This window comes from Simochromis diagramma, unplaced genomic scaffold (genome assembly GCF_900408965.1).
Source record: "Simochromis diagramma unplaced genomic scaffold, fSimDia1.1 OVJJ01000107.1, whole genome shotgun sequence".
NCBI classification, from domain to species: domain Eukaryota; kingdom Metazoa; phylum Chordata; class Actinopteri; order Cichliformes; family Cichlidae; genus Simochromis; species Simochromis diagramma.
In genome coordinates, this window is record NW_024387209.1 from 6,937,023 (window position 1) to 6,964,465 (window position 27,443).

General features: G+C 40.7%; 2 protein-coding genes across 3 annotated transcripts in view; both read right to left on the reverse strand.

Moving 5' to 3' along the window:
* Positions 1-2,833: 2,833 nt before the first annotated feature.
* On the reverse strand, positions 2,834-7,442 carry si:ch211-246m6.4 (basic helix-loop-helix transcription factor scleraxis). The gene is made up of 2 exons (XM_040051812.1): positions 6,483-7,442; positions 2,834-4,716 (listed from the first exon to the last, which is right to left on the reverse strand). The coding sequence occupies exons 1-2, from the start codon at positions 6,990-6,992 to the stop codon at positions 4,681-4,683; spliced, it is 546 nt and encodes a 181-aa protein (XP_039907746.1). The 5' UTR covers positions 6,993-7,442; the 3' UTR covers positions 2,834-4,680.
* Positions 7,443-9,966: 2,524 nt separating this feature from the next.
* Positions 9,967-27,443, reverse strand: part of si:ch211-246m6.5 (von Willebrand factor D and EGF domain-containing protein) — a 46,235-nt gene continuing 28,758 nt past the window's right edge. The window contains exons 20-33 of one of the 2 annotated variants that reach the window (XM_040051529.1): positions 26,485-26,955; positions 24,878-25,048; positions 21,564-21,889; positions 20,975-21,473; positions 18,136-18,231; positions 17,965-18,060; positions 15,447-15,542; positions 15,010-15,105; positions 14,831-14,926; positions 14,317-14,412; positions 14,015-14,110; positions 13,000-13,095; positions 11,833-11,930; positions 9,967-10,618 (exon numbers count right to left, since the gene is read on the reverse strand). In XM_040051529.1, coding sequence (XP_039907463.1) covers positions 10,598-10,618; positions 11,833-11,930; positions 13,000-13,095; positions 14,015-14,110; positions 14,317-14,412; positions 14,831-14,926; positions 15,010-15,105; positions 15,447-15,542; positions 17,965-18,060; positions 18,136-18,231; positions 20,975-21,473; positions 21,564-21,889; positions 24,878-25,048; positions 26,485-26,955 — 2,354 coding nt within the window. In that variant the 3' untranslated portion in view covers positions 9,967-10,597. Of the gene's footprint in view, positions 10,619-11,832; positions 11,931-12,999; positions 13,096-14,014; positions 14,111-14,316; positions 14,413-14,830; positions 14,927-15,009; positions 15,106-15,446; positions 15,543-17,964; positions 18,061-18,135; positions 18,232-20,974; positions 21,477-21,563; positions 21,890-24,877; positions 25,049-26,484; positions 26,956-27,443 lie in introns of both variants that reach the window. The other variant, XM_040051528.1, reaches the window with a different exon arrangement.

Genomic DNA, 27,443 nt, shown 5'->3' on the forward strand with positions numbered 1-27,443 from the left:
TTAATTAAAGATGCAAATTCATGTATTTGATAAATGCACTAAACTCGTGATATGGGTTTTTAATGCATCTATTATATAAAGAGTAAAGGTTTTAACCCATTGAAACTCAGCTGAACAAAATAATACTAAAATAATATGGAGGACAAAATATATGTAACTTAAGCTGTATGAACATATTTCATATATATTTAAGTTGTCAATATTAAATTTAACTATATTAAAAATCTTTTTTTTTTATTTGGGACTTAAAGTTTAATTAAGAGTTGATATCTAAACATTTGACTCAGAACATCCTGATTTTTGTTTTTCCACTTGATTTGGTAAAAGATGCACGCTGTCTTAGATGCATTTAAATGAAAAGGAGAATGATTCAGACGTGGTAACGCTTGTTTAGCAGCAGTTTCACTATTACATCATCTGCATACACATATTAGCTCCAGAGCAAGCAGATGGAAACTCATTAATATACAAAGAAAACAAGAGGACCTAGGATTGAACCTTGAGGAACACCTGTGGGTACGCACTTAAATATGGTTGAAGTTATTTTTTGAGCTCCTGAACCATATACAGTTTGCTGAAATACACAGAGGAAAAATTACCATTATCTGTTTTGGAGAACAATATACAGTGTCATAACAGTTTCAAATGCTTTCACCTTTTCTGTAAAAATGATGAAAGAATGGAATGATTGGCTTGAAGACTAAACTCCATTTTTGAGTACAATCGCTGTTTAAATAAGTGAAACTGATCAGCTATCAGTTTTTCAGCTACTTAGATAATTAGCAGAATCCTGATTGGTATGTAAGTGTAACTTAAGGATTGCCTGTGTGCAAGGGTGGTTTCCAAATACTTGGGAACAATCCCTTGGAGATCAACAAATTGACCATTTCTTACAACTGGATTTACAAAAGTGTCTCTCAGATCTTTGATTATTACTGTGTCCATAACAAAAACATCCCTGAGCAATGACGACTACTGAGTTTACAAATTAATAGTTAGAAGATTCATTCACTTTTACCGAACTATGTATTAATTTTCAATTTATCTTAATTTCATACGATTTTTATATTGACAATAATTCCCTGTCATCTTATTTTACTGATTTTAGTTACCCTCTGCTTTTGTTACAGAAATAAGGAAATCATCCTCGGGCTTTCATAATTCCCTAGTAACCTCCTAAGAAGTGCAATTTCAACTGCAGTGTCAGTGTTTTTACATCATAATTGTGTAAAATTACAGAAAGTTTAGTTAGACTGTCCTGTAATTAGGGATGGGTACCGGTATCGGTTCTGACATAAACGGTAGTAACCAGACCGAAAAGCAGCGCACATTTCGGTGCTTTATTTTTCCTGAGCTGTGATACACTTTAGATTCTAGCCAATCATTTTACGTTTCCGAGGATAGTACATACGTTCTTTTAGAGCAGAGCTACAGATTAAAAACGCCCAGGGCGAAGCGGTCAAAAGTCTGGCTGTACTTCACAGCAAAAGATGCAAACTCAGCAGCCTGCAACAAGTGCTTTAAGCTGATACTGTCAAAGGAGGTAACACCTCAAATCTGATGAAACACCTGGCGATGCATAGCGTTTCTTTTAAAAGCCGAGAAATGCGCCGTATTTGATAGCTTGCTGCGAGACCTCACACCGTGCACATCTACTGCGGGTGTGGTGCCTGTTATCGGACCCGGAGTTAGCAACATCCCCCAGAAACCCGAAGAGGAGCGTCCTGGCCCCTAGCCCTGCCAGTGTAGCAGAAATGATGACGGATGATGATGGCAGCAGCAGCCGTTCTTCTCTGCGTGAGTAGCTTAATGTTGTTCCAGTGTAATTTACGTTGAGTAGGCTAACCGCGTTATTACATTAATGAATGTAAGGTGAACTATAGCAAACACCGTCGTAGTTACATGCGGCTGTCTTCGTGTTTGATGGCAGATACTCCCTTCACCCTGGCCAAAAAGGCTAAAATGACCAAAGAAAAAGTGGAAAACAGTTAAACATGAGAGGTTTTTGGACAAAGTTTGTGTTTTTTCCATTGATTAAGCACTGCTTCCAGCCAAGAGTGATACCATATATGCCCTATAGCTGCAGAAAAGGCTAACATTGTTATCCTTTTACAAAAAAACAGCTGAACATGAGAGGTTTTTGGACCAATTTTGTGTTCTCCATTCTTTAAGCACCGGTTTGAGCACCGTTTAAGCACCGGCACCGTTTCAAAAGTACCGGTTTGGCACCGGTATCGGATAAAACCTAAACGATACCCATCCCTACCTGTAATTATAAAATATATTTTTGTTGAGTGGTATTTTTTTTACTGAAATTTTTATTGTAGACAGGAACATTTGTTGTTTAATAGTTTATCTACTTTGGTGTAGTATGAATGGCTGTGGAAGAGGTATTTATTAGCAGGAAAAGCTGTAAAATTTATTTTAAAAAAAATACAGTTAAAATTCCAAAACTTTATACCTTCCTTCATATTCTCCAAAGCTGGAGTCCTTGTCAAGCCAATTCTGTTGCCCCTATTTCCTCCACATTTGCCTTTATTTTTTTGGCGTCAATGTAAAGAAATTTGCTCTTGGTATCTCATCTGTTTAAATAAAGGTTGCATTGACAATCTTGTGGTCCAAAGTGGTATTACATCAAAGTGCAGCCTAGTCCTAATTTTACTTCTGTTGATATCTCTAAACATAATAAAAGACACTTTAGACATAAATCAGTCTTTTCTTTTCTTTTGACTGATTAATGTCATTTTGGGAAGTTACACAAAGCGTGCTTTTACAGAGTTTGCAAATTACAAGCACAACATACAGTTTAAGGCCCACAAATGAGAGACAATTGAAGTTTTGATATCATTGTTTTTATTTTTATTGTACAAAAATACATTTTTCTCTTCGAGCAGCTTCTCAGTATGTGCGATGTGCAAAGAACACAAGTTGTCAGGTATTCAAGTACTTCTTACTCATTGGATTTGGAGGTAGGCCTTCATATTTCAAAACACAGGTATGAGGTAGTGTGCAACAGCTCCCAGTCATAGTTTAGTGCTGGAACAATAAAAATCGATGGATCCAGCTGATTGAGAAGGATTAAATACGCTCCAATTTAGAGCAAAAGGAAGCCTATTGCACAGTGTTTTTACAGTGATGAGGAAACCGTGTAACAATGCAAAAGTAAACATTTACGCAAAGAACTTTATCTTGAAATCAGGCCAAAAACATAACTTCTGACGCACATACAGTTACCAGGAAGTTTCCAACTGGACCTTCAAATTAAGAACACACTGCTTATTTCAGGAAACCGTTTTAATGCTAAATGTCCTTCAGTATCTAAGTGTATCCAGATTAACTGGAATTAACCTCCCAATTTTGTGAAATCATGCAAAGCACGCTGAAAATAACTCAACCGATCCTTCACTAAGTTCCCATAGAACTAAACGACACTCTTGTGTTTAATGGGATATTTTATCCCACAAAGGAAGTACTTTGTCCTGGAAAGATGGCAGCAAAACAAACTGCAGTCTGACTTTAGTCCACATTCATAATTATTTTCAGTGCCAAAAAAAAAAAAAAAAAAAAGCTTGGCATCACAAAGCTTCTAGGCCAAAGCTGGTATTACTGATGTCAAACACCATCAGTCAGTCACCGGTGCTGATGGCAGCTTGTTGACGAAACACAACAAAAACTTTGTAAAGGATAGCTCTATCTTTTTACTGACCCATTCTATAGGGATGCACCAATCCATGACACTTCAGATACAGTAAATATAACTTTTCTTCAAGATCTGCAAATTTTAAGTACCATCCATCCATTCTTGTACGCTCATCCAATTCATGTTGTGGGGCGGCTGGAATCTATACCAGCTACCAGAGGTGGGATACACATCCTCATACTCAGATCATTACTATTCAGATAATCTGGTCTATTATTGTAAAATATCAAATGAATAACAGACCACTTTTCCTTTAGGAGACATGGCTTTCTCCATGTGATCTGTTAAAATGGTGGCATTTGGGAATTTGGGAAGGAACAAAAGGATTTTCCAGAGTGCTTTGCATGCTGGGATCAACTCATTATAAGGTTTTCTTGTGACATTTTCACTTTACGAAAAATATACTCAAAAATTAACCAGGTAGACATAAGAAGAGTGGAGTAAGGAAACAGCAGTGTAATCCAGTGTGTAAATTTCAACATCTTCACTGACTGTTGTACTTCTGGGGGATTAAAGTCCTGAGATATTGACATGCAGTTTTTTGTTTTTTTTCACATGTATGTGAGCATTGTTGCAGTTCCCACTGTTCACTACTAAAGGCAACACATCAGTTAATGCCCCTTTAAAGCGCAAGGTAACACTGAACTGACAGCAGCCACTAGTTTAGTTGTTTTTTTTTTAAGAGGTCAGACATAGGGTGGTGGGGTGTCCAAGGGGTAGTTTGTACTATTGGTGGGACCAAAATAGCCCCACGTCAGGTGCTACTTTACACATCGGCTCAGGTTACAGTTCAACCAAAACACAGAGGCTCCAGAAGCACATGAGCGTGAACAGAAAGTGCTTTTCAGTGTTTAAATCTGTCCTTAGTTTTCTCGTCTCGTCCAAAAATAAAGATATTTATATTCATATATGTACAAAGTCCTACATGTAAACAACACCACGGGGTGGTGGACTCCTCGCCTGTCTGGTGCCAAGAAGTTTCACACAGCAGCTGAGTGTTTCGCTCCATCTCTGAGCTGTGGAGGCAAAAACAAACACACTAACAGACTTCAGTGAAACCACCGTCACAACAACTGCATGATCCTCACCTCTAAACAGGTCAGTTAAAATGTGTGTTGTTACAGATTTTTACCTTTAAATGTAACAGCGACATAATAATCCCGATCCTGTGGCAGATTCTGCTCTGCATTTATAACCGTAAAGGGTCCGAGCCAGACTCCAACACATGCTGTAAACACTTGTGACCCACACGGATTCACAAATGTTTCATGAACAAAGAAACATTTGTGATGCTCAAATCATTAATTTAAAGTCTGCAGCTGGGTTGAGTGCTCTTGAAGGCACCACAGCCTGATTTCATTTTGTGGTGTCAGTCAGTAAGGAGACAGGTGCCACTAGCTATGTAAAGACTGTGCATCATTGGGTCTGCATTGAGCAGATCTGTGTGGTTTGAGGACCTGAGCAGACCCAAACAACAAGTGATAGCGTCTCACGGAGCCAGAGGAATCATGGATGTGGCTAAAAGCATCTGTGGTACATTCTCCCTGTCCTTTAAAATGAGATTTCAATTGTACAGTAACATCAAACGACAATGCGAAGAAACAGTGTTGACCTCCTCAAAGCATGACTATAACTATATACACCAATAAATTTATAAACATGCAATAAAAAACATCCTAATTATAAATGCCAAAAACTTTTTTTTCATGTCTTAACTGACTGTATATAAAAGATGGACATAGCCATGTGGGCTCAATGTGAGAGTTTTTGAGCCAGCCTAAAGTGGTGTATATGAGCACTTTGGCTTGTAACCAGTGTTTATTTTGATTTATTTTAATCGACTAAATGAATACGATTATAATTGACTAAGCCTAAAACTGACTATAAAGTGTAAATGTTTGTCACATCAAATGCAAATTTTGTTTTCATGCGAAACAAAGAACATTGAAGTTGTATAACAACAACACCAGCAACCTTGGATGCTGAAAAGTTGTATTGTTTCTCTTTGGCAGATCAAATGTGCCATCTAACCTTACTGCACGAGGAAATTCATTGTGATTGGATCACTTCCAACCTCATCCCGCCTTTCTACACAATTGTTCTGATTGGATCTCACCTTTCCAGAATGTTTTTATCTCATTTTTCTTTGTTGATAAATGTGTCAATACATTTCATTATAATTTTTGTCCTCGTGCATGACTTATTAGTTCTCCTCACCTCTTCTTCCTGTTAAAAGGGAGTTTTTCCTTCCCACTGTCACCAACTGCTTGCTCAATCTTCTGATTTCTGGGGTTTTCTCTGTACTATTGTAGGGTCGCTACCTTACATTGTAAAGCACCTTGAGGCGGCTGTTTTTATGATTTGGTGCTATATAAATAAAATTGAATTGAATTATTTAGTTATCATCTTGTCATAACAAAAGGTGAAAAGTATGACGAATTATTATTTGGCAAACTTAACAGTGGTTGTAACCAGACTGTGTCCATAATTTTTTTTTCTTCTTTACTTTAATTCCCTCGTGGCTGAATCTCATGCTTCTGTGTTGCCACCATATTGTTACGTCCCCTAATTCATGTTCATGGAGGCAGGATGTGCCCACAATTAAAATGATCACAGTTCTGAGTATTTGCAGGCAGTTTGCTTTGGGTTTATTACAGAAGAATCTGACCACCCCCTAACTGTTTCTTGCCCCCCTCCTTATGTCCACGTGCCACCCCACCCCCCAAAATCCGAGAAACGTCCCTGGCACTAATCGACTCTATGGGTGTGAGAAGCCACTCACCAGCTTCCTCTGGTTGCTGAGGCAGAAGGTGCAGATGGGCCGAAGGGAGGGTGCGTTGAGGGCGGCGGGGCCGTGCAGGATGCTCTGGTAGCGCAGGCAGGGCTGTCCGTCCAGGCAGTCCTCCCCCAGCAGCAGCACGTTGGCCAGGTGGGAGATGTAGCTGGAGGCCAGGCGCAGTGTCTCGATCTTGGAGAGTTTCCTGTCGGCGGGCTCGGTGGGGATGAGCGTGCGGAGCGCCGTGAAGGCCGTGTTCACGCTGTGCGTCCTGTCCCGCTCCCGCGCGTTGGCCGCCTGCCTCTGTTTGCTCACGCCGGGCAGACGCGCGTCTCCTCCGCTGCTCCTCCTCCGTCTCCTTCTTCGTTTCGGGGCTCCCTCCTCCTGGACCACCTGCCCCGGCTCCCTGCGCGGCGTGCAGCCGCCGTCGGAGCTGTTGCTGCCGCTGTCTAGGTCCTCCAGGTCTGAGGTGAAGCAGTCTGGCTGCACGGTGCACTCGCTGCCGGTGGACTTCATCCTGGCTCTGCTGCAGCGTGACTGGAGCTGCTCGGCCGTGCGGGCGGCTCGCTGAACACCACTTTATCCTGAGGGTGAAAATAGCTCTGGGGGTCGAGCAGCTGCCGCCGATCCGGTGACTTAGGGGGCCGGCACGCCATTTGTAATGACTGACGGCTGCTTTCTGGATCGCCAGCCCGCCACGGAGAAGAGAAGACAGGTGGAGCGTAAAGGGAGTGGAGGAGGGGGGCACCTGTTGTGGTCTGGAGGATATGGGTTTAAATTAGGCTCCACCGAGGTGGGGCTCCCCTCAAGGCCAATAGGCCATATTCCATATTTGATTCAGACTGAAGCTTCTGTCCACCGATATCTGTTTACACTTTAATGGAAAATAAAAACAAAGCAACAATTCTGCAAATCATTTTCAGCAGCTTTCTCGTCATTTCTTCAAGTAGTCTTCAGGAATAGTTCTCCAGGCTTCTTGAAGGACATTCAAAGCTCTTCTTTGTTTCTGCCTTTTGTTCTGTTCTCTGTCAACATGATCCCACACTGCTTCAATAATGTTGAGGTCCGGGCTCTGGGGAGGCCGATCCATGACTGATAGTGCTCCACTGTGTGTTTTTCTGTCCAGGGATGATTTTACTGCATTGGCAGTGTGTTTGGGATCATTGTCATGATGAAAAACGAAGCTGTTGCTAATCAGATGGTATTCCATGGTGGTTTAAAATCTGATGGGACTTTTCTGTGTTCTATAATTCATGAATTTTAACAAGATCTCCAACACCACTGACTGAAATGCAGCTCAAACCATGACTGTGTTTTACTGATGGCTGTAGACACTGTTGTAGCTCTCCTGACCTCTTCTGTACATGCTGATGATGATTTGGACCAAAAGTTTTTGGTGCATTCATCACTCCATCAGACCTGTTGCCACTGATTTTAAGTCCAGTTCTTGCGTGATAGTTTTTCAAGCTTGCTGCTTCTTCTTTTGCCCAGTTTCCTCAATTTCTTTAAGGACACACTGCACACCATGATGAGATATGCCAGGTTTTCAGCTCATAGCTCTTTGGGAATCACTTTGTTGGTGCAAAAATACTATTTTATGTCAATCTGTCTTATCTTTGTCATTTTCATAGATTTATCTAAAGAAATAAAAAGAAGTTATGTGTTTTTGTGAGGCTGTTAGTAACAAGGTGCCTAAAGAAACACATTAAACGTGGTTCTGCCTCTTTTACAGATGGATTTTTTTTATTTTATTTGATCCACTATGGAGCATTTTCTCTTCCTTCTTTCTTTTTCATGGATGAATTATCAATGTTAATATTTACTGAAAGGAAACCATTTCACAGAGATTCAGTCTGGACCTCTCTGACTTTGAACTTTACTGTGTGTGTGTGTGTGTGTGTGTGTATTCACTGGCAGCTCTCCTGGCTTGGCTGTCGGCTCCGAGCTTCACTGAGTGAACAGTCCAGGTGTTTTCCTCCCTGTCCGTCCCGTCCCTTCCCGCTGTCTGTGCCCACCACGATGGACACACACACACCTCCTCCTCCACCTTGCCGAGTGCCATCTTTGGCGGTGGATATAAATATCTGTGAACACACTCGTGTGTGTGTTGCTGAAAAACCTCTCAGCCACTTTCAGGCTATCACTTTCATTCAGTTTAGACCTGAAAGGGGAAGTGAGTTTGGGCTTATTGATGAAATTTAATCTTAGCATAAACATTTAAATTTCTCAGATTTTTTTTTTTTTTTTTTAAATAATCTTGATATATTTGTATTGTTGTCACCAGAGGGCAGTTAACTCCCAATCATCATTTCCACTCTTTTTGGGTTTTTTTTTGGAGAGCGCAAATAACCTCCACAGATATGTGTGAGGTCAAAGGTAGCCCTGTTGCCACAGGAGGCCAAACAGGATTTAAATGAACATACTGGACTTAAAAGTCCCCCATAACTTAAAAAAAAAAAAAAAGTTAATATGGAACAATTGACTCAAAACAGCAGAAAAGTCAGCTGGCTCTTTTGCCTTTGGCTGAGAGAGGGAAGGAGAGGAATCCTAATTGGTGTTGAGCTAATGCAACCTCATTAATCTCTTAATCCGCCTTTCCTTGCAGCCTTTGTTGCCCCGACCTGCTGGCTGTGAACTTGTCTGGCCCCTGCAGCAAAGTCAAATGCCTCTCTGCTGCTGCTCTCAGCCAAAGTACTTATTGTAAAACCTTATCTTTAAAAATAGTTTAAAAGTTTACATAATTAACTAATCAATCAGCAAAATGTGAAGGAACAACTGGAGAGTTTATTTCTAAAGTGTTTATGTGTTGTGTTGTAGAGATAAAAACTAGAGCTGAACTAGGGCTGGGTTGTACATTCATGTAATACCATCTTGTACCAGAAGATGGTGCAGTGAGTCAGCAAACCCTTATTTTGCCAGACACCCTTTTCAGATGTTCTTATTTGCAATGACAGTCTGCCAGAAGTTAAGCAGCAGGTAAAATGCTGCCCCCGTGGTTAAAAAATAAAAGAAAGAAAACGAAATCTTGAATTCAACAAAGCTTAATTACAGAAGGTACCTGTAAGGAAATTAACAAATTAAAAGCATCATCAAGTTAAAAATACACCAGATCAGTGATGTAGCTAAGGGGAGGGCCTCAGGTGCCCCCTCTAAATTCCTTCCGGAAGTCATTTTTTTCTGGGAAACAGCCTTTTTCTCTTCCATGCACCATAGTAAATACAACTGTAGACTTATTTACTCTTAAACTCATATAAATATGGAGCCATCCATTTTGTTACATGCCACACCTAATCAATTTTTATGGAAGCAGGAAGTCTGTCCAGTCTAAATCATTACAAGTTGCTGAATTTTCAATCACATATAAGTGATTTGGTTTGGTATTAATAAATGCCCCCCCCCCCCCAAAGTTCCTGTGCCACCCCATCTAAAAATTCCTGGAGACGCCCCTGCTTCCATATATATGCAGGTTTTTAGGAAGGACAAGAAGCGGTACCTCTAAAGGAGCTTTATTTTCTTACAAAACAGCCAGTAGCCAATGCTTTGATAAGAAATAACAGATTATACACTGATTAAGAAATATACAACAGCAAATATGTGACAATATAAAACAACCAAGTAAATAAATAAATACTCTTACTGAGGTTTGGATTCACGGTGAAAAGGACAAACCCTGAAGATTTACTGTAAACTGCTGTAAATGAGTGAAAGAACCCAATGAGTCAGCACAGTTAAACTCTGAGGACGTGTTAATGTGTTAGGGTGACAAAATATCTTTTAGTGTTGGGACTGCAAATAATGTTGAACCTCAGGTGAGGATTTTTCCTTCTGAAGTGTAGGTTGTGTAGGTTTTAGATGTTAATCAAGTCTAGAAAATAGTTTTCCTCTGCAGCTTAAGAGCAATTTCTCATCGGTGTGACCAATTCCCCAAAACAAACAAAACAGGTTGTCCACGTGTTAGCTTAGCTTAGCACAAAAACGAGGGATAAGCTGCCTTTTTCTCCGTCTTGTATGTCGGCATCACTAGTTTCCATGCTAAGCTCAGCTGATGGTGACCTTTGGAGTCTGATTACGTCTTGGTGCTTTCCAGATCACCTGAGGGTTTTACCGCCGGCTGTTTGGTGTCAGCCTCGTGTGATAGGCAGCTGGAAAAAACAAAACAAATAAAAACATGAGGCTGGATAACTACACAGATCATCACCGAGAAGCAAAAAGACACAAACAGCAGAAATTTAACCTTATTTTGTATCTTTTAGTTGGTGTTTTATCTCCCTACACTTGACTATTTTCACTTTTTGTACTTTTTTTGTCTTTGTTTTGTCTTAACTTCTATTTTCTGCCATTTTATCTGCATCGTCTCTGTTAAGACTTTTAGCATTCCTGTTTTTTTATATCTTGTATATCTTTTCTATACTGTAAATAATATTGTTTTAACTTTTGAATATTTCATTTTAATTCACCGTGGCACTTTGAATGCCTTAGTTTTACTTTTTCACTACTATTTTTTTACATGTTTTTAAAAATATAGAGTTCTGTTGTACCAAAACAATTTCCCCTGGGAATAATTATCATTCTGATTTCCAATAATAATCCAATAATCACACCGTGACGCCTCTGCCTTTGTAAATGGAGGGACAGTAACTGCGTGTGTATATGTAAGCGTGTAAAACCTGAAGATAGTCAGATTAACAGTACTGTTAATCTGACTATCTGTCATTCTGCAATTCATCTCATGTAAATGTGAAAAAAGGCACATAACTTTGACGTTGCGTGACGAACTCTGTATTCCTCGTCCACACGTAATTTTTATTTTTTCTGGTAAAACAAAGGGGGGCCCAGCAAAAAAAACTTTGGGAACCATTGGCCTAACCTAACACTCCTGCTCATCCTCCAAACCTCCGTAACTCCTGACTTCCTCTTTAAAGATTCGCATGCAGAACTTTTGTATGTCTTTCTCTGCTGAAATTCCTGCACTTTGTCTGTCCTCCAGCTGGTGCAAAACAAACAAAACAGCTTCAGTTACTGGGAAGTTTGAAAAATAATAACAATGATACATGACATGTGATTGTAACGTGAGGTTGGACTGTGGCAATGAACTGCAGCTTGTAAAATCCAAACATATAGAGCAGCGTTTGGCTTCAATACATCATCGTCTGTAAGTGGCCAGTTCATGAGGACGGACTCATGTGTTTCTGTTTTTCTTCATGTGAGTCTTCTGTCTCTCATCTGCGAATCTGACAGTCTGGAAAAAGTGACGTTCCTCCAAACAAGGAGTAACAAATAAGAGGCCAAGACACAGAAAACACTTAACAAGTAGATCCTCTCCTCTTTAAACTGAGGCTCCATGTTCAGTTCTTACCCTCCTGGAGCAGAACGACCCAGAGAATCCATTCTGGCAGGCGCAGACATTCGGCCGGATGCAGCGACTGCCGTACAGACACTTCTGCTCACAGAGAGCTGAGACACAACAGCAACAGATACACAGTTAGAAGATCAAATAAATCAGTCCTGCTACAACGTTCTTTGTAAGATCCCAGCTGAAGTTTATAATTCAAGGCACAAAGAAAACATTTCTGAAACAAAATGAGATTTAAAAAAAGCTCTTACTTTATATTTAGTGGGCCTGTGAGAGAAACATATCTGTACTAACATGGACTGCCACGTCATTTGACAGAAATGAAAATGATCAACCTACTGAATTCAAAGACACCCTGAAAATCAGAGTGAAGAAATGATGCAGTGGGCTGATCCCGTTTCTTGGAATTTCATTGCAACAACTCAAAACTGTTCTCTGTAGTTTTTATGCAAGACTGACAACCTTGGGAACCTTGGATGGTGTCCCAGTCTGAGGTGCAACCTTGTGGTGTCAGATGGACCAAAACATAATGTCCAAGAGGAGTTCTGTTGAGTGTGACAACGAATCAATGGTATCGATGCCTACGTCCTCCATGCATCCTGCCTGTTCTCACCACATGAGGCTGGGCTTTGTCGCGCACCAGGAGCAACCCGGGACTCACTGCGCCATTATACGGTCTGACAGTCAGTCCAAGGATTTCATGGCAGTCAGGGTGTGGTTGTGTAGCCTGCAGTGGTCTGTGGGATATTCCTCCCCAGACCATGACTGACCCACCACCAAGCTGTTCATGCTGAACGATGTTACAGGCAGCCTAACGTCCTGCACTATAACACATCAGACCCTAAACTAAAGTAACTGTTTGTGTCCTGGGATCTCCTACATGATCCTGGACACAGCAAACTTTCTGACAATGGCATGTATTGATGTGGCGTCCTGGAGGAGTTGGACTACCTGTGCAACCTCTTTAGGGTCCAGGTCCAGCCTCAGTGTCACTACTGCTACCAGAAATGACACTGAGGCTAGCCAAAGGCAAAAGTAGTAAAAGAAAAGCAGAGTAGGAAGGAAAAGCTGTGAGTGTCCTTCACCTGTAAGGCCTTTCCTGTTTTGGAGGTTGTCTTATTGTTGTCCCTCTAGTGTACCTATGAGTGTGTGTTTGGTTTTGATACTCACGGATCTGACACAGCGTGCCATGCCACCCTGGGGTGCAGTGGCAGGTGTTTGGACCGACGCACTCGCCTCCATTCAGACACTTCTGCAGACAGCTGGCTGAGAGGACACACGATGACAGAAAGCTCTGAACATCATCATCATCATCATCAAATATTTGTTCTGTTTTTCATTCACTTAATACATAATGTAAATTAACAAATTGACATATACATTTTTAAATAGCTGAGGTGCAGGGCTGTGCTCACACCCGACATGTCAATCACAGCACACAGCCACGGCTCTCACAGCTGGAGTCCAACTGAAGGATGTGTCATGTGGTCTTTTGTGGTCACAGAAGTCCACACAGAGCCCCGCCTTCACTCTGATGACACATTTAAATCACTTCGACCGGAGTAGGACTTGAGGGTAACAACAGTTCTCCTAAGAAAGCTTGAGCAAGTCAGCAGGTAACACTTATCTGTAATTAATCTCTTCTTCTTTTGAACTTCTGTCTCTTAGGTAACTGTTACCACTCTGCGTAGGTCAAAGGTCAGTCAAGTGAAACTCTGCAGGCACTACACCTGATGGTTTCCACATGTGAAGCACCTCTGCGGAGATGTCCGTCAGCAGAGCCTGGAGTCAGCGCAGCTCTTCTGACTCCAGGTCAGTCTGAGAAACTTGCTGTGTGCTCAGGAGGTCGGCACGAAAGCAAGGCGAGAACCGAGGAACGTTTGCAGCGTTGTTTGTCACCTCACAAAAACTACAGAGCAGAATTTCATGAAACCTATTGGAGATGTGGATCATGGGTGAAGCAAGGACCTTAAACTGAGCAAAAATATGTTCTTATTTAATGTTTTTCATCTGAGGTTGTATTTACCTCATTTCCAGTTGTGCTAAGGATGTTTTTTATCCCCAAACATGTAAAACCTTAGAAGTGAAAGAGGCTGTACTCTGACTGTAGGTCAACATAAGAAGAGAGCAGAAGAAGTGTTCAGGTGTTCGTGTCTGCCTGAGCGTTACGGATCATTACACGTACGTTTGTCACATCTCTTCCCTCGCCAACCGGACAGACAATCACAAACATCTGGACCAACGCACCGCCCGCCGTTCATGCACATGGGCTCACACACACCTGGAGAGGAGGAATGAGGGAGACAGTTTTAATCAATTAATTCTTTAGTTTGTCCAAAACATGACAGTAAAAGCACACAATCTGGAAATTAAAGTGACACAAGTTCGTCCACTTCGTCATCTTTAAAAGCAACTGAGTGATAATTAAAGTAACTGGAGCATCTGCAGACAAGGAAGATGACCAGGAGATGAAGAAGAAGTGCTTACTTCTCTCACACCGTCTCCCTGTGTATCCCTGCAGACATGAGCAGACGTTGTTTCTCATACACAGACCACCATTTTTACAGGGAGGGTTGCAGACAGCTGGAGGAGAAAAAATATATTAGAAAAAGTCCTGTTTTTCCTATATTATTGCACTCCAGTAGCTTTGCATGATTAACAGCTCAAAATAATCCTTATTTATCTTCTACTAGGCCCCTCAGCTCATCTTCCTTCTGAAACAAGGCCTCTTAGCCCCTCCCCATTTAAGCTAGCTTTCTTCTGATTGGCTAGTCCTCACCAACAGACATCTGTAATGTCAGTATTAGGATAAACAGTCTCTATTAATACACTACACATACATAACCTGATTATTTGAAAAACTGGTCATGTTTAATATGAGAATCAACCACTAAAACAGTATTTTTGTGATTTTTAAAAAGGTAAAAGCAGAATAGCTCCCAATTTAGATGCTTTTTTAAAAGACACTTTAAGCTTTGAATCTAGCCTGCTGTAGATTTACCGTTCTGACAGTGTGCACCGTAGAAACCGTGAGGACACTCGCAGGTATTCGGTCGAACACACGAACCTCCGTTCAGACAGACAGGGGAGCAGAGAGCTGGAAAACAAAATTTGCAGTTAAACTTTACCCTAAACTTAAATCAGATCTTTGCCCCCTACAGCATGAGTAACACAACTCACCGGTCTCACAGGACGGTCCAGTCCAGCCTGGTGTACACATGCACTCATCTGGAGATGCACACTGGCCTCCGTTTCGACAGTGACGGCTACACACCACTGCAACCAACAAAAAAACCCCATTTATTTAATTCAATTCAGTGGATTTTTATGTTGATTTTTGTGGCCTTGACGAGTTTTGTCTCTACAACATTAGAGACAAAACTCCAATAATCAGACAATCCCCTTTGAACAGCACTTAGCGAAAGTGGGGAGGAAGACCTCCCTTTTAATAGGAAGAGACCACAATAACAGTTATGAAAGAAAAAGGTTTTAAACAAATATTGTAAATTAAGACCGTAAAATTAGAAAGAAATACCCGAAACAAAAGAACAATGTATACAAATGTACTGCTGTTTTAAAGATCTTCACTGATATTGATATAAAAGAAGTAAACTCACTTGTTTCACATCGAGGACCAACAAACCCGTAAGGACAGGAGCAGGTCTGCAGTCCCACACAGGTGCCTCCATTTTCGCATGGTGACCTGCACAAGGCTGCACACATGGAGTTTAGAAATGAGATGTAATACTGACATATTTTCAGTGCATGCTCTTATAGACTGTAAATAAAAGTGGACATAACCACTGCGACATCAATCATTGGTTTGTGAAGACTTATTTTGAGAGCTCAATATTAGCTTCACACCCACACTTACTTTGTATTGGTGGAGCTGGAATTAATCTGATCTACCTAGCTAGCTTGCATGGTGTTCAATTACATCTACAGGGAGTGCAGAATTATTAGGCAAATGAGTATTTTGTCCACATCATCCTCTTCATGCATGTTGTCTTACTCCAAGCTGTATAGGCTCGAAAGCCTACTACCAATTAAGCATATTAGGTGATGTGCATCTCTGTAATGAGAAGGGGTGTGGTCTAATGACATCAACACCCTATATCAGGTGTGCATAATTATTAGGCAACGTCCTTTCCTTTGGCAAAATGGGTCAAAAGAAGGACTTGACAGGCTCAGAAAAGTCAAAAATAGTGAGATATCTTGCAGAGGGATGCAGCAGTCTCAAAATTGCAAAGCTTCTGAAGCGTGATCATCGAACAATCAAGCGTTTCATTCAAAATAGTCAACAGGGTCGCAAGAAGCGTGTGGAAAAACCAAGGCGCAAAATAACTGCTCATGAACTGAGAAAAGTCAAGCGTGCAGCTGCCAAGATGCCACTTGCCACCAGTTTGGCCATATTTCAGAGCTGCAACATCACTGGAGTGCCCAAAAGCACAAGGTGTGCAATACTCAGAGACATGGCCAAGGTAAGAAAGGCTGAAAGACGACCACCACTGAACAAGACACACAAGCTGAAACGTCAAGACTGGGCCAAGAAATATCTCGAGACTGGTTTTTCTAAGGTTTTATGGACTGATGAAATGAGAGTGAGTCTTGATGGGCCAGATGGATGGGCCCGTGGCTGGATTGGTAAAGGGCAGAGAGCTCCAGTCCGACTCAGACGCCAGCAAGGTGGAGGTGGAGTACTGGTTTGGGCTGGTATCATCAAAGATGAGCTTGTGGGGCCTTTTCGGGTTGAGGATGGAGTCAAGCTCAACTCCCAGTCCTACTGCCAGTTTCTGGAAGACACCTTCTTCAAGCAGTGGTACAGGAAGAAGTCTGCATCCTTCAAGAAAAACATGATTTTCATGCAGGACAATGCTCCATCACACGCGTCCAAGTACTCCACAGCGTGGCTGGCAAGAAAGGGTATAAAAGAAGAAAAACTAATGACATGGCCTCCTTGTTCACCTGATCTGAACCCCATTGAGAACCTGTGGTCCATCATCAAATGTGAGATTTACAAGGAGGGAAAACAGTACACCTCTCTGAACAGTGTCTGGGAGGCTGTGGTTGCTGCTGCACGCAATGTTGATGGTGAACAGATCAAAACACTGACAGAATCCATGGATGGCAGGCTTTTGAGTGTCCTTGCAAAGAAAGGTGGCTATATTGGTCGCTGATTTGTTTTTGTTTTGTTTTTGAATGTCAGAAATGTATATTTGTGAATGTGGAGATGTTATATTGGTTTCACTGGTAAAAATAAATAATTGAAATGGGTATATATTTGTTTTTTGTTAAGTTGCCTAATAATTATGCACAGTAATAGTCACCTGCACACACAGATATCCCCCTAAAATAGCTAAAACTAAAAACAAACTAAAAACTACTTCCAAAAACATTCAGCTTTGATATTAATGAGTTTTTTGGGTTCATTGAGAACATGGTTGTTGTTCAATAATAACATTATTCCTCAAAAATACAACTTGCCTAATAATTCTGCACTCCCTGTATCAAAATACATACCCGCTAATTAGCATTAAGTAACAAAAAGATAAAATAATGACAATTCACAGAACATGTGGGACTGCACAGCAAACCATATTACCTGTCTACTAAAAATGCCCCAACAGGCGCCAACACTATAAACATAGTCCAGAGGTCCAGTTAAATGACTCTGATTAACTAAAGTGACGGCTAGCGCCTGTATTCACTGAACCCTGTGTAATTTTAAGCCTTAATACAGTTTAACTGGGTTACTTATAAAGAAATAGTTTTCATTTTAGGCTGTAAATATTTTTATTTCTGCTGTAAATTTGGATTTTTTAAACATGGGGCTCAATGGGATTGACATACTTTTTGGAGGCATTAGAGGAAGTGTAGTGTTTGTCACTTCACTTTTCATCACCTCAGGTTGTTACTTGTATACATGAGGTGGTGTTATTTACAGTATTACTTAATGGTTAAGTGAGCTTCATAGCAGCTACCAGAGGTAGTTGAAGAATTTATAAGCTATTATAAAAGTTAATCATTCTTAAGTTTTAAGCCTTTAATTAATTTGTTGTCTCAGTATGTTATACTAAAAATGTGCATTAAATAGATCCTGAACTGGATTAACTTGGAAACAGAAGCAAACGTTACCTTCCTGACAAGTCTCTCCATGGTATCCTCTGAGACACTGGCAAACATTTGGTGCAATGCAAACCCCACCATTCTTGCACTCCGGATCACAGATGGCTAATAAAATATGGGAAAACAATTATTTTAGACTTAAATTGTTAAAAAATAAATTCTAATGCTATTGCTTTTTACCTTTTTGGCAGCTAGATCCAGTGTAGCCTGGTTTGCAGCGGCATGTGTTGGGCGCAGCACACTCCATGTTCCTACCGCATGCATGCCTGCAAACAGCTTGAAACACAGATGGGGAGGAGCGTTAAGATGTTAAACCTACATATATTTTTCTATTAGATTGGTTTATCTCTCTTTTGTGGCACATGGACTACATACTAGAGATGGCACGATACCACTTTTTTATGTCCGATACTGATACCGATATCATAAATTTGGATATCGGCCGATACCGATATGAATCCGATATAGTGTGTTTTTTAATCAATAAAACTGTTTTTTTAATATCTTGCTGCATTTTGTATAAGTTCAAACTCAAGTTAAAAAAAACAAACACTAAAGCTATTCTGTTATACCTGTATGCGAAAAATACACTGCAACCAAACTATTTCATACTTCAGCAATACTGATGAATCTAATAAACTTAAACCTGCACCATCCTCCCTATTCTGGTATTTTAAAGAGTAAGCAACCTAACTAATAGGGTTCTAAAACTCCCAGCAAAAAAAAAAAAAAAAAAAAAAAAAAAAAAAAAAAAGGGAACCACCCCCACCCTCCACCTCATGATGCTTAATCGACGTAATCAACTTTAATTTGATGCAGTGTCAAAAAAAATGCACAGAAATAAATTATTTTTCAAGAATAATTAAATAGATTCAACATCTTTCTTCAACAGAACTGCAGACTGCACAGATGGTACCTTCCCAAAGGAAAAAATACTATAGCTTAATAGGGAATATTAGACTTAATTCTGCTGCTGGCCTATAAAGCTCGATTATGGTTCGGCCAAAATACATCACTGACCTCTGACCCGTATTGAACCATCCAGATCCCTTCAGGTCATCTGGATCTGGTCTTTTATCGTTCCCAGAGTCAGACCAGACACGGAGAAGCTGCATTCAGCCTTTTATGCTCCCTAATATGCTGGAACAAAACTCCCCAGAAAGCCTCAGATCAGCCTGACAACACTCAGTTTATTTAAATCCAGGTTGAAGACTCACCTGCTCTCAGCGGCATTTGCATAAGCACAAATCCACACTTTTTAAGCTTTACATTTCAAAACTTACATTTTAACTACTGACTTTTATCTACTCGTTCTGATTTTATCTGTTTGATTTTATCTACGTTGTTGTTTTGTTTGTTTGTAATTATTAGTTTAGTTTATTTGCTTGTTTTAATCAATTTTAAATCATGCTTTTTATTTGTTCTTGTTTCTAATGTCTCTGTAAAGCACTTTGAATCACCTTGTTGTTGAATTGTGCTATACAAATAAACTTGCCTTGCCTTGCCTTAATAGTTACTATATACAGTAATGGACTTCTATACATTTTACATCATATTAAAACTTTGGGTGTAAGATTCGGATAATTATTTATTAAAAGCTAGACATTTTAAGCGAGAATAAGAAAGAAAAGGATGTCTTTGTGCCCCCTTTTCCCTGTTCATGCCCTATCGGCCCTCCTGGCTAAACTTTGCTAGATCCACCCCTGCACAGTTACCAGCCGTCAGCTGCGTAGAAAAAGATCCTGGTGTAGAAAGTAATATTAAATAAATTCTAACAACAGATTATCAAGGTTAAACGTGCTGCTGTTGTTCAGCCGCTGGTTTCCTCTTTGTGGCGCGAAGTGGGCGATAAACAAACAAGAGAGTGTCTGCTTCCACTTGTCTTTGCAATAGGATGATGTCGGCGTAAATGTGCTGTCATATTCGTTGTGTTCCCACAAGTGCTGTCAGCGTTAATCTCGTTAAAATGGCATTAACGCCATAACGCGGCAAATCTCTGTTACCACGGATTGCCCCGTGCTTGGGGCTGGACGGCGTCAACACGTTAACAAGCTAACTGCGCTAACACTAGTTCCCACAAATTGAGCATTGCGTGGCACATCCGACATACTGTTTTACTTTTGTCCATGACGTGCTTACCATCAGGGTCATACTTCATATGAAAACCAAGATAGTTCCAAACGCCAGATCTGAATGAGGGTGGGGGAGGCTCAATTTTGGGTAGCATTGAGGCAGTTGCCATGTTGCAACGAGCTTAGCTTCTGTCTTGCTAGCTTGCGCTGTGCTCAGTGGATCTGCACTCGACAGTGCAGCCTAGGCGGAGTAGTCAAACACAGATCCACTGAGCGCTCAACACAGACAGCATCGTCAGAAGAAAAGTTGATAAAATAAATAAAAAATGTTGTATTGTTCGATACATATGCGTACTGAACCGAAAGTACTGTATTGAACGGTTCAATATCAATACGAGTATTGTTGCACCCCTAGTAAAGACCCTACAATAATACAACTGAACATGCTGCAAATTTTAGGTTTGCAAATTTGCATCAGAACTGTCAAGAGGGGTGATGATTTGGGCTCGTTCCCAGCCCCCGGACCTGGGTACCTTGTAATCAGTGAGTTCACCATGAACTCCTCTGTATACAGAAGAATTCTGGAGTCAAACCTAATGCTTGGCTAAAACTGGGTCATTTAACAGGACAATGATCCCAAGCACAGCAGCAACAGAATGGCTGAAAAAGAAATAGAATCAAAATAGTCAAAGTCCAGACCCCAACCTGAACCTGCCAATTTTTTTGCCAGACCCTATAATAGTCGTGCATTAACAAACCTTCAAACCTCAATGAACAGAAACACAGTGATCCCCAGTGACGTGACAGTGACAAATTAAGTCATATATGTTTACTTCATGTTATTGCTGCTAAGCTATTTCATGGGGTGTACTTAGTTAACACAAGATTGCTGCAGAAGAGTCCTGTTGAAAACTGTTTTTCACTCATCAAAGAGAGAACAGGTTTACCTTTACAGGTATGCCCATTTCCAGTATATCCTACTGGACACCTTCCACAGCGGAAGCCCCCATCCTTGGCTGGTTCACACTGGACACCAGGAAAACATGGCCGTTCGGCACAAGCCATCAAATGTTCGTCAGCTAGTGTACCACTTCCAGTTGATGACTGGCTGGATGTAGATCTTTGTGCCAGGGAGCTATAGACCTTGTCGGGTGTTGTGAGGGTCAGCACTGGCACAATCTTCGGCATCTCTGATCCTGGCTCAGTTTCATCCCCGTCTGCAGAGAACTCAGACTCAGAAAGTGAGTAGGACAGAGAAGTGAGGGCTGCTGTAAGTGGGAGGGCAGGTCTTGGTGGAGTCCAGGGTTTGGTCTGGGTGGATGTCAGGTGGTTGAGCTGAGGCTGGGTTGTTTGTTTAGCTGCCGTTACTCTTCCAGGCTGAATGGAGAGCCGAGGTGCAGCGGCAGTTACTTTAACAGGCGTGGCACCAGTAAGAGCTCCTTCAGACTTCTGGAAGATGATCATAAAGTGAGTAAATGGACTTTAATGTCCATCTGTACAATTTTCTTTTAATGCTTTGAACAGTTACCAACTCACCTTGGAGACTGTTACATGGGGCATGACAATCTCCCTGGAGGCACTGGCGTATGCCCCAGTGTCTGATCTAGGGTTGGCACGTGTGATGTGAGTATTTGCAGCGACATCCCTCGAAGCAGAAATGATGGCCTCTCTTCTTCCTGTGCCACCCTCTCTACCTGATCCTGTAACTTGGTGCGACCTAATGAAGGATGAGGACAGGTGCTTGACACCATACCTGTTGGGCAAGTTGGGTAGGTGGACATGGACGACTTTGCTGCTGCTACTTCCATATGAGGATCGGCTGGACTTGCCTAGTGTCTGCTGCTGAGGCAGGTGATTGGATGCTGAGGAAAGGGATAACGGTCATATTAGCTTGTATATCACATTGATGACACAATCATAACTATAATTTATACAACTGCCCTTGGGATATTGTTCCTACACAGTTTTTGGACACTCTAGAACCTTCAATTTCCCAGATTACAAATTTTGCTAACAAAGCAGTCCATGTCCTTATTAAATAACCTTGCCTGAAAAGAGTTAAGTAATTTTTATTTCTGAACTTGTATTTCTATGATGGAATTCATGGAGAAAATGCTGTATGCTCAGCCTTTTTCTTTTTTAGACTAAGCCACTGAAAATTTCCGATCACACCTCAGGACAAAATATGCTCTACACAAACTTTTTAATGATGACGTGCTGCCTTTAAACTCCAGTAATTGTGCCATTTTGTTTCCAGTAAGATTTAGATCTACTTTCTTGCGAACCCTCTTGAGGATTAGGCTAGCATCTAAGGCACTGTCCTGAAAAATGGGTTCTTCTCTTCATGTACAGCCCCAATTACTTATGGTGTGCCTCAAGGTTCCAGTTTAGGGCCTATTTTATTTACCTTGCATATGCTCTTGCAGAAATCTAATAGTTCATCCACTTCTTTGCTGATAGAATCCGGATCAAGCCAAAAAGGTATTACTTTTAAGATCAACTGCTTGTAGTTTTTCTACAAAATAAGGGAGATTTGGCAGTGCCTACTCGATAACTCTGGAACAATCAAATGTTAAGTCTCTAATGAAACGAAACCCCCAAAGACATACATGTTTTTGATGGCCTTCACATATTCTTACTGTTTTTTATATTTTAGTGTTACATTTCTTTCCTGTTCTGTCTTGTTTTTAGAATACCTTTGTTAATTCTATTTATATTTTGATTTTATACAACTGGATCCTGTATTCTGTCTTTCTTTCTATTTTTTCGATCTATTTATGTTCTCCACAGTGGTATGGACAGCACTTTGGTCATCTCCAGTGGTTTAAAAATATGTTACAGAAAGAAATCTGATTTGGCCCTAACTAGAGTTAAGTAGAACAGCAGAGTGGCCTCAGTTACACAGGCCTCAGACTGGTGTGAGGGGTTATTGGCAGTTGCTCTGAAATAGATTGCCAATCACGCACTCTAGAGGCCTGTCACAAAGCTGCTTGCAACTACCAGTTACTAGGGAAAAATGTGTATTTTCCCAACTGATTGGTGAATGGTTGCTAGCTGTCTGTAGGTGAAAGTGGTCACAAAGAGAGTGCAGTATGAAAACCCTTGCCACTAGCAGATTGCTGCAGTCACATGTAGTCTTATGACACTAACCTGCCTGCAAACAGTATGCAATTGCTCACAAAATTAGTGAAATTTGAAAAAAAATTGTCTCAAGATGTAAACAGAAAATGTTTAACTTCAAAGTAAAAACTGCAACCAAGACATTTTAGAAGGTGCAACTTTTCAAATGACTGCCACTTCCTATTCATGTTGGATTTTTCACAGTCTCACCACTCTGTGAGTAGTTGGTAAGTATTTGTAGACAGCATCTTCCATACAAACAACTGGTGACAGTGCCAGGGTCCCAGTGACCAAAATAATTGTAAGGAGGTTTTCAGTGCAACATTATAAAGTTCTGTGTGACCAATTTCACCTAGCAACAGCTCGCAACCTTCAGCAATGACATGCCAAGCGGTTTATTCATTGGTGGTTAGCAGGGGTTTATTGATTGGTCTCTAGGCATGCATAACTGAGGTTTTAGCAATCAGTTTCATTGCAACCAGTCAGGGAATATAAATTTTTCCCTAGCGGCCAATGGTTACCAGGTCAACCAGCAACTAGATCTGAGGTACTGAGCCCTAAAATATTCATATTTCTACCCCAAAACGTAAATTTCCAGTCATAGCTTTGATATCTTTACTGAGAAGCATTAGATTACTAAAATATGCTAAAGCAGCAGCTTTGGGTGCTACAGCTCATGTCATTATAAAGCTGCCATAGATGTCATTCTGCTGTGTATCGCGTATGTGTCGCTGCGTACTAAACACAGCTTGACAGGCTTAACAGAGGTTTGACAGGAATCTGCAAAACTCTGCATTAAATGATAAAATACAGCAAAATAAAACTAAAATTGAAAAGCAGAACATCTGGTCAAACGATGACATGCTGAAGGAAAAAAAGCATGTCTGCTTTCTGTCCTTGGACAAATAAAAGTAAAGAGAAGAACAGCAAAGCAATTTAAGCGATTAATGTCTTGTTTGTGGTGATGTGACTTTCCAGACAAACACAGTCCACAATAAAGGGATTTAAGTTGGAATCAGACTGTCTCTTTAGAGTTGTGAGCCCCCCCACCATCTCCCCTTGTGTGAAGTCACATTAAGGAATCTGCTGTAGAAACTTTGTGGAACCGACTCAAAAAGCAATGCACCAGAGGTGGTTATTGCATTCAGGCAGTCTCCAACCACTTACGCTGATTTATCTCCTGCAATAAATGACATTCTTTCCAATCAAGAAAAACACATAAAGCAACATCAGGGAAACCAGAATATAACGAGTGCAAAATAGGCTCTTAAAAGCAGACCACAGTGTATGGAAGGATGCACATTACTGACAGATGTTTTCATCAGATTAATGCTTATTTTTTCCTTTGAAAAACAACACAATGTGTTTTTGTACAAAGAATAGGAAGAATATGCTATACAGAGCAGACACCCCAATTTGGGCTGCTTTTGTGACTCAATTACAGCATTGACCAATCATGTGTGGGGCTAGATGTGACCCAAAGGTTATGAAACACCTGATGGCCAGCCAGTGTAAGTAGATCTATGGCTGAATTGAGTCAACAGCATTAGTTAGTTTAGGGTTAAAGGAAACTTCAACTGCATTCAACTGCTATTTTTTTTTAAATGTCCTAAAGGCCTGTGAAAAACTCTATAATCACTCTGGTTCCTGCAAAGTCCCTGACAAGACTTAAAAATCATGGAAGCTTATCCCCAAACGCATTAAAATATTAAATGTAAAAGCTCCCTCACCTTCCTTGGAGTTCTTCATGCAGATGCGACCATTGCCATAAAGTCCAGGTGGGCAGCGGCCACAGACGTAGCCCACATGTGGCGGTCTGCGGTTGATGCATTGAACCCCAGGAAAGCAGGGCCTGCTGGCGCATGTAGCTGATAAACTGACAGCCAAAGACCTCACTGATCCTGGGAGATAAAGTTGTATGAGATCAATCATTGTCCTATAAGAAGGCTCGGATTGTAGCTTTCCCAAGAAAACACAATCTGCATCTCTGACATCTGACATCTCTGAAAACATACAAATAAAACTGTTGCAAAGTTCATTTTTGCCTTCTTTCATTAGTTATAGTCTTACAAGTATCAAATATTAATATACTTACAAATATCCTTGTGTGCTCTGTAATGGTTCAGACTAGAGTAGTAATAGGCAATGAGGAAAAAATCAACGATTACACTGACGGTGTTCCACCTTCAACCTGTGGGCGTTCACTTTTGATCACAAGGCACACAGGCCTCCTTGTGGGAGGCAACGTGTCTCCATACAGTCGCAGTATGACCTCTCTCAAACAGATTGGTGAAGGTTTACAAATAGTTGCAAACTCATTTATAAATGCAGACAGACTGCCAATGAGTCAGCCTACACCGATGACTGCAATTAATCTGCAACTTTCTCTCCAATGGAGCACTAATATCAACAGGTTGCTAAGTTGTTAACTGTGTCATCTTACAGGTAAATAGAGTCAATAATCGTGAAGGATTTTCTGAATTTCTGTTTTGCAACTATGAGGTTCTCACTTGATGCTAAATGTAAATAGTTAATGTGAATTTCTGTGTATGTAGAAATAAACAGGTTTGCATTTTTTGGTCAGTTTATCACAGTTAATCCCGTATTATCATAAACAGTAAGTAACTGACGCATGTAATTGCCAACTTGACTCCATTCAATTGCAAACAAGCCTGATTTGATCTTATTGCTTGTTTTATAACCATCTTGATGCACTGATGACTCATTGAAGACGGCAGCTGACTGCGAGTGATCACAGATCTGGTCCTCGTCTTTGAAACAACCATTTCAAGAAGCAGCAAAATTGAAAGTTGCTCACAAACGATCGCAATGATCTTGGGTGTGCCTCCACTGATTTTCCTATTGTGACTGCAGCATTAGCTCTGTAAGGTAACATATCATTGAACTACAGTTTTCCTGAATACAGAGTAAAAAACCCATATTTTTTTTTGTCTAAATTGTTTTTGTTTTATGTGAATTTCCCTGTTTCTGAATGGTTGTTCAAGCACACACAGTGATAAGATCTCCAAAAAAAGATCACATTGGTCGGTTGTTCCTAACATCTGAAAACGACCTGTTTAAGTGTTCTCAAATTGAAATCCTGAATCCCCTTAGGGCAGCTTTTATAGCTAAACTAAAAAAAATATGTATACTACAGTATGTGAATTATTTTCCTGGTACTTATTTTAATGACTGTGATAAAACATTATGGCCAGAATGACTGAATGTTCCCTTTTAAAGTCTCCTTGTCTTCATATTTGCTTGAGGCTCAGCACAGTGTGATACCTCGCACATTAAGGAAAACTTAAATGGAATTTATTGGAAATTTGGGGCTTACCTGCAGCTGGTCTATCATGATCTGATGGTGAAGCTACAGTCGGAGGATTGCTTGTAGTGTTTCTGAATTTAGATTGCTCCTGCTTGACTCGGTGTGGCACAATCTCTGAGAGGTTCTTGAACATGTCTGTGTTAGTCCTGGATAGGTTTAGGTTAGCTGCTTGAGTTTCCCGTGAAGAATCAATATTTGTTTGGGGAACGGTTGGTGTTTTGCGTCTGCTGGTTTCTGCTATTGTGACTTCAGGGCTAGAGCTAATTCCTGCTGTCCTTCTCCAGGTGGTTGATTTCATTTGTGGGTCAAATCTTGGAACTGTTTTCCTGGCCTCAGCTGTCATCTGCGGGGAGCTACCGCTTGAGGTCTTCAGGAAAGCGCCTGTCTTTATTTTGGGTGGTTGGAGCAGAACATCTGGTGTCTCGTAGCCAGTCATATGAGGAGCAGATGTTGAAGGAAAGGCAGCTGGACTGAGAAATACTGTAATAAGAAAGCCACTAATTATGTTCTGGATTGCTATCTTCAAGTTTTACGTCCAATTGAGCATCAAGATCACCCACTTCAGAACACATTGCATTAAATCAATAATAAAGGACCAAAAAAGAGAGATGGTACAGTGAAGGATGTGGAGGTTGCTGTAAATCAGAAAGCCTGGAAGGGCTCAAAAGGTTACATTTAATGAACTGTGACTCCCAGCAAGAGACGAGACCTTGGGTCAAGTTTGTGTAAAGATATCTCTTGCCACAGTAGTAGCAGAAAACCTCAACAGACTTCAGACATGGCAGCAGGTCAAATAATCTGACTCATCCTGCTTTACTACAGCAAAGACTTCTTACTTCCTAGAATTAAGGCAGATTCAATAAGACTTTGGAGTCTAGTTTTGAATGCCTCTCCAAAACCTTTACCTTTGACACTTGACTTTTCTCAACTTTTTCATTAGAACTGAACTTCCTTCTGCCCGGTTGACT

Excerpts from the sequence above, each read along its gene's own strand:
- si:ch211-246m6.4 (XM_040051812.1), bottom strand. The coding sequence starts at position 6,992 with ATGAAGTCCACCGGCAGCGAGTGCACCGTGCAGCCAGACTGCTTCACC. Across the intron at positions 4,717-6,482 it reads TCAGCAACCAGAGGAAGCTG|CTCAGAGATGGAGCGAAACA; the intron begins GTGAGTGGCTTC and ends TTGCCTCCACAG.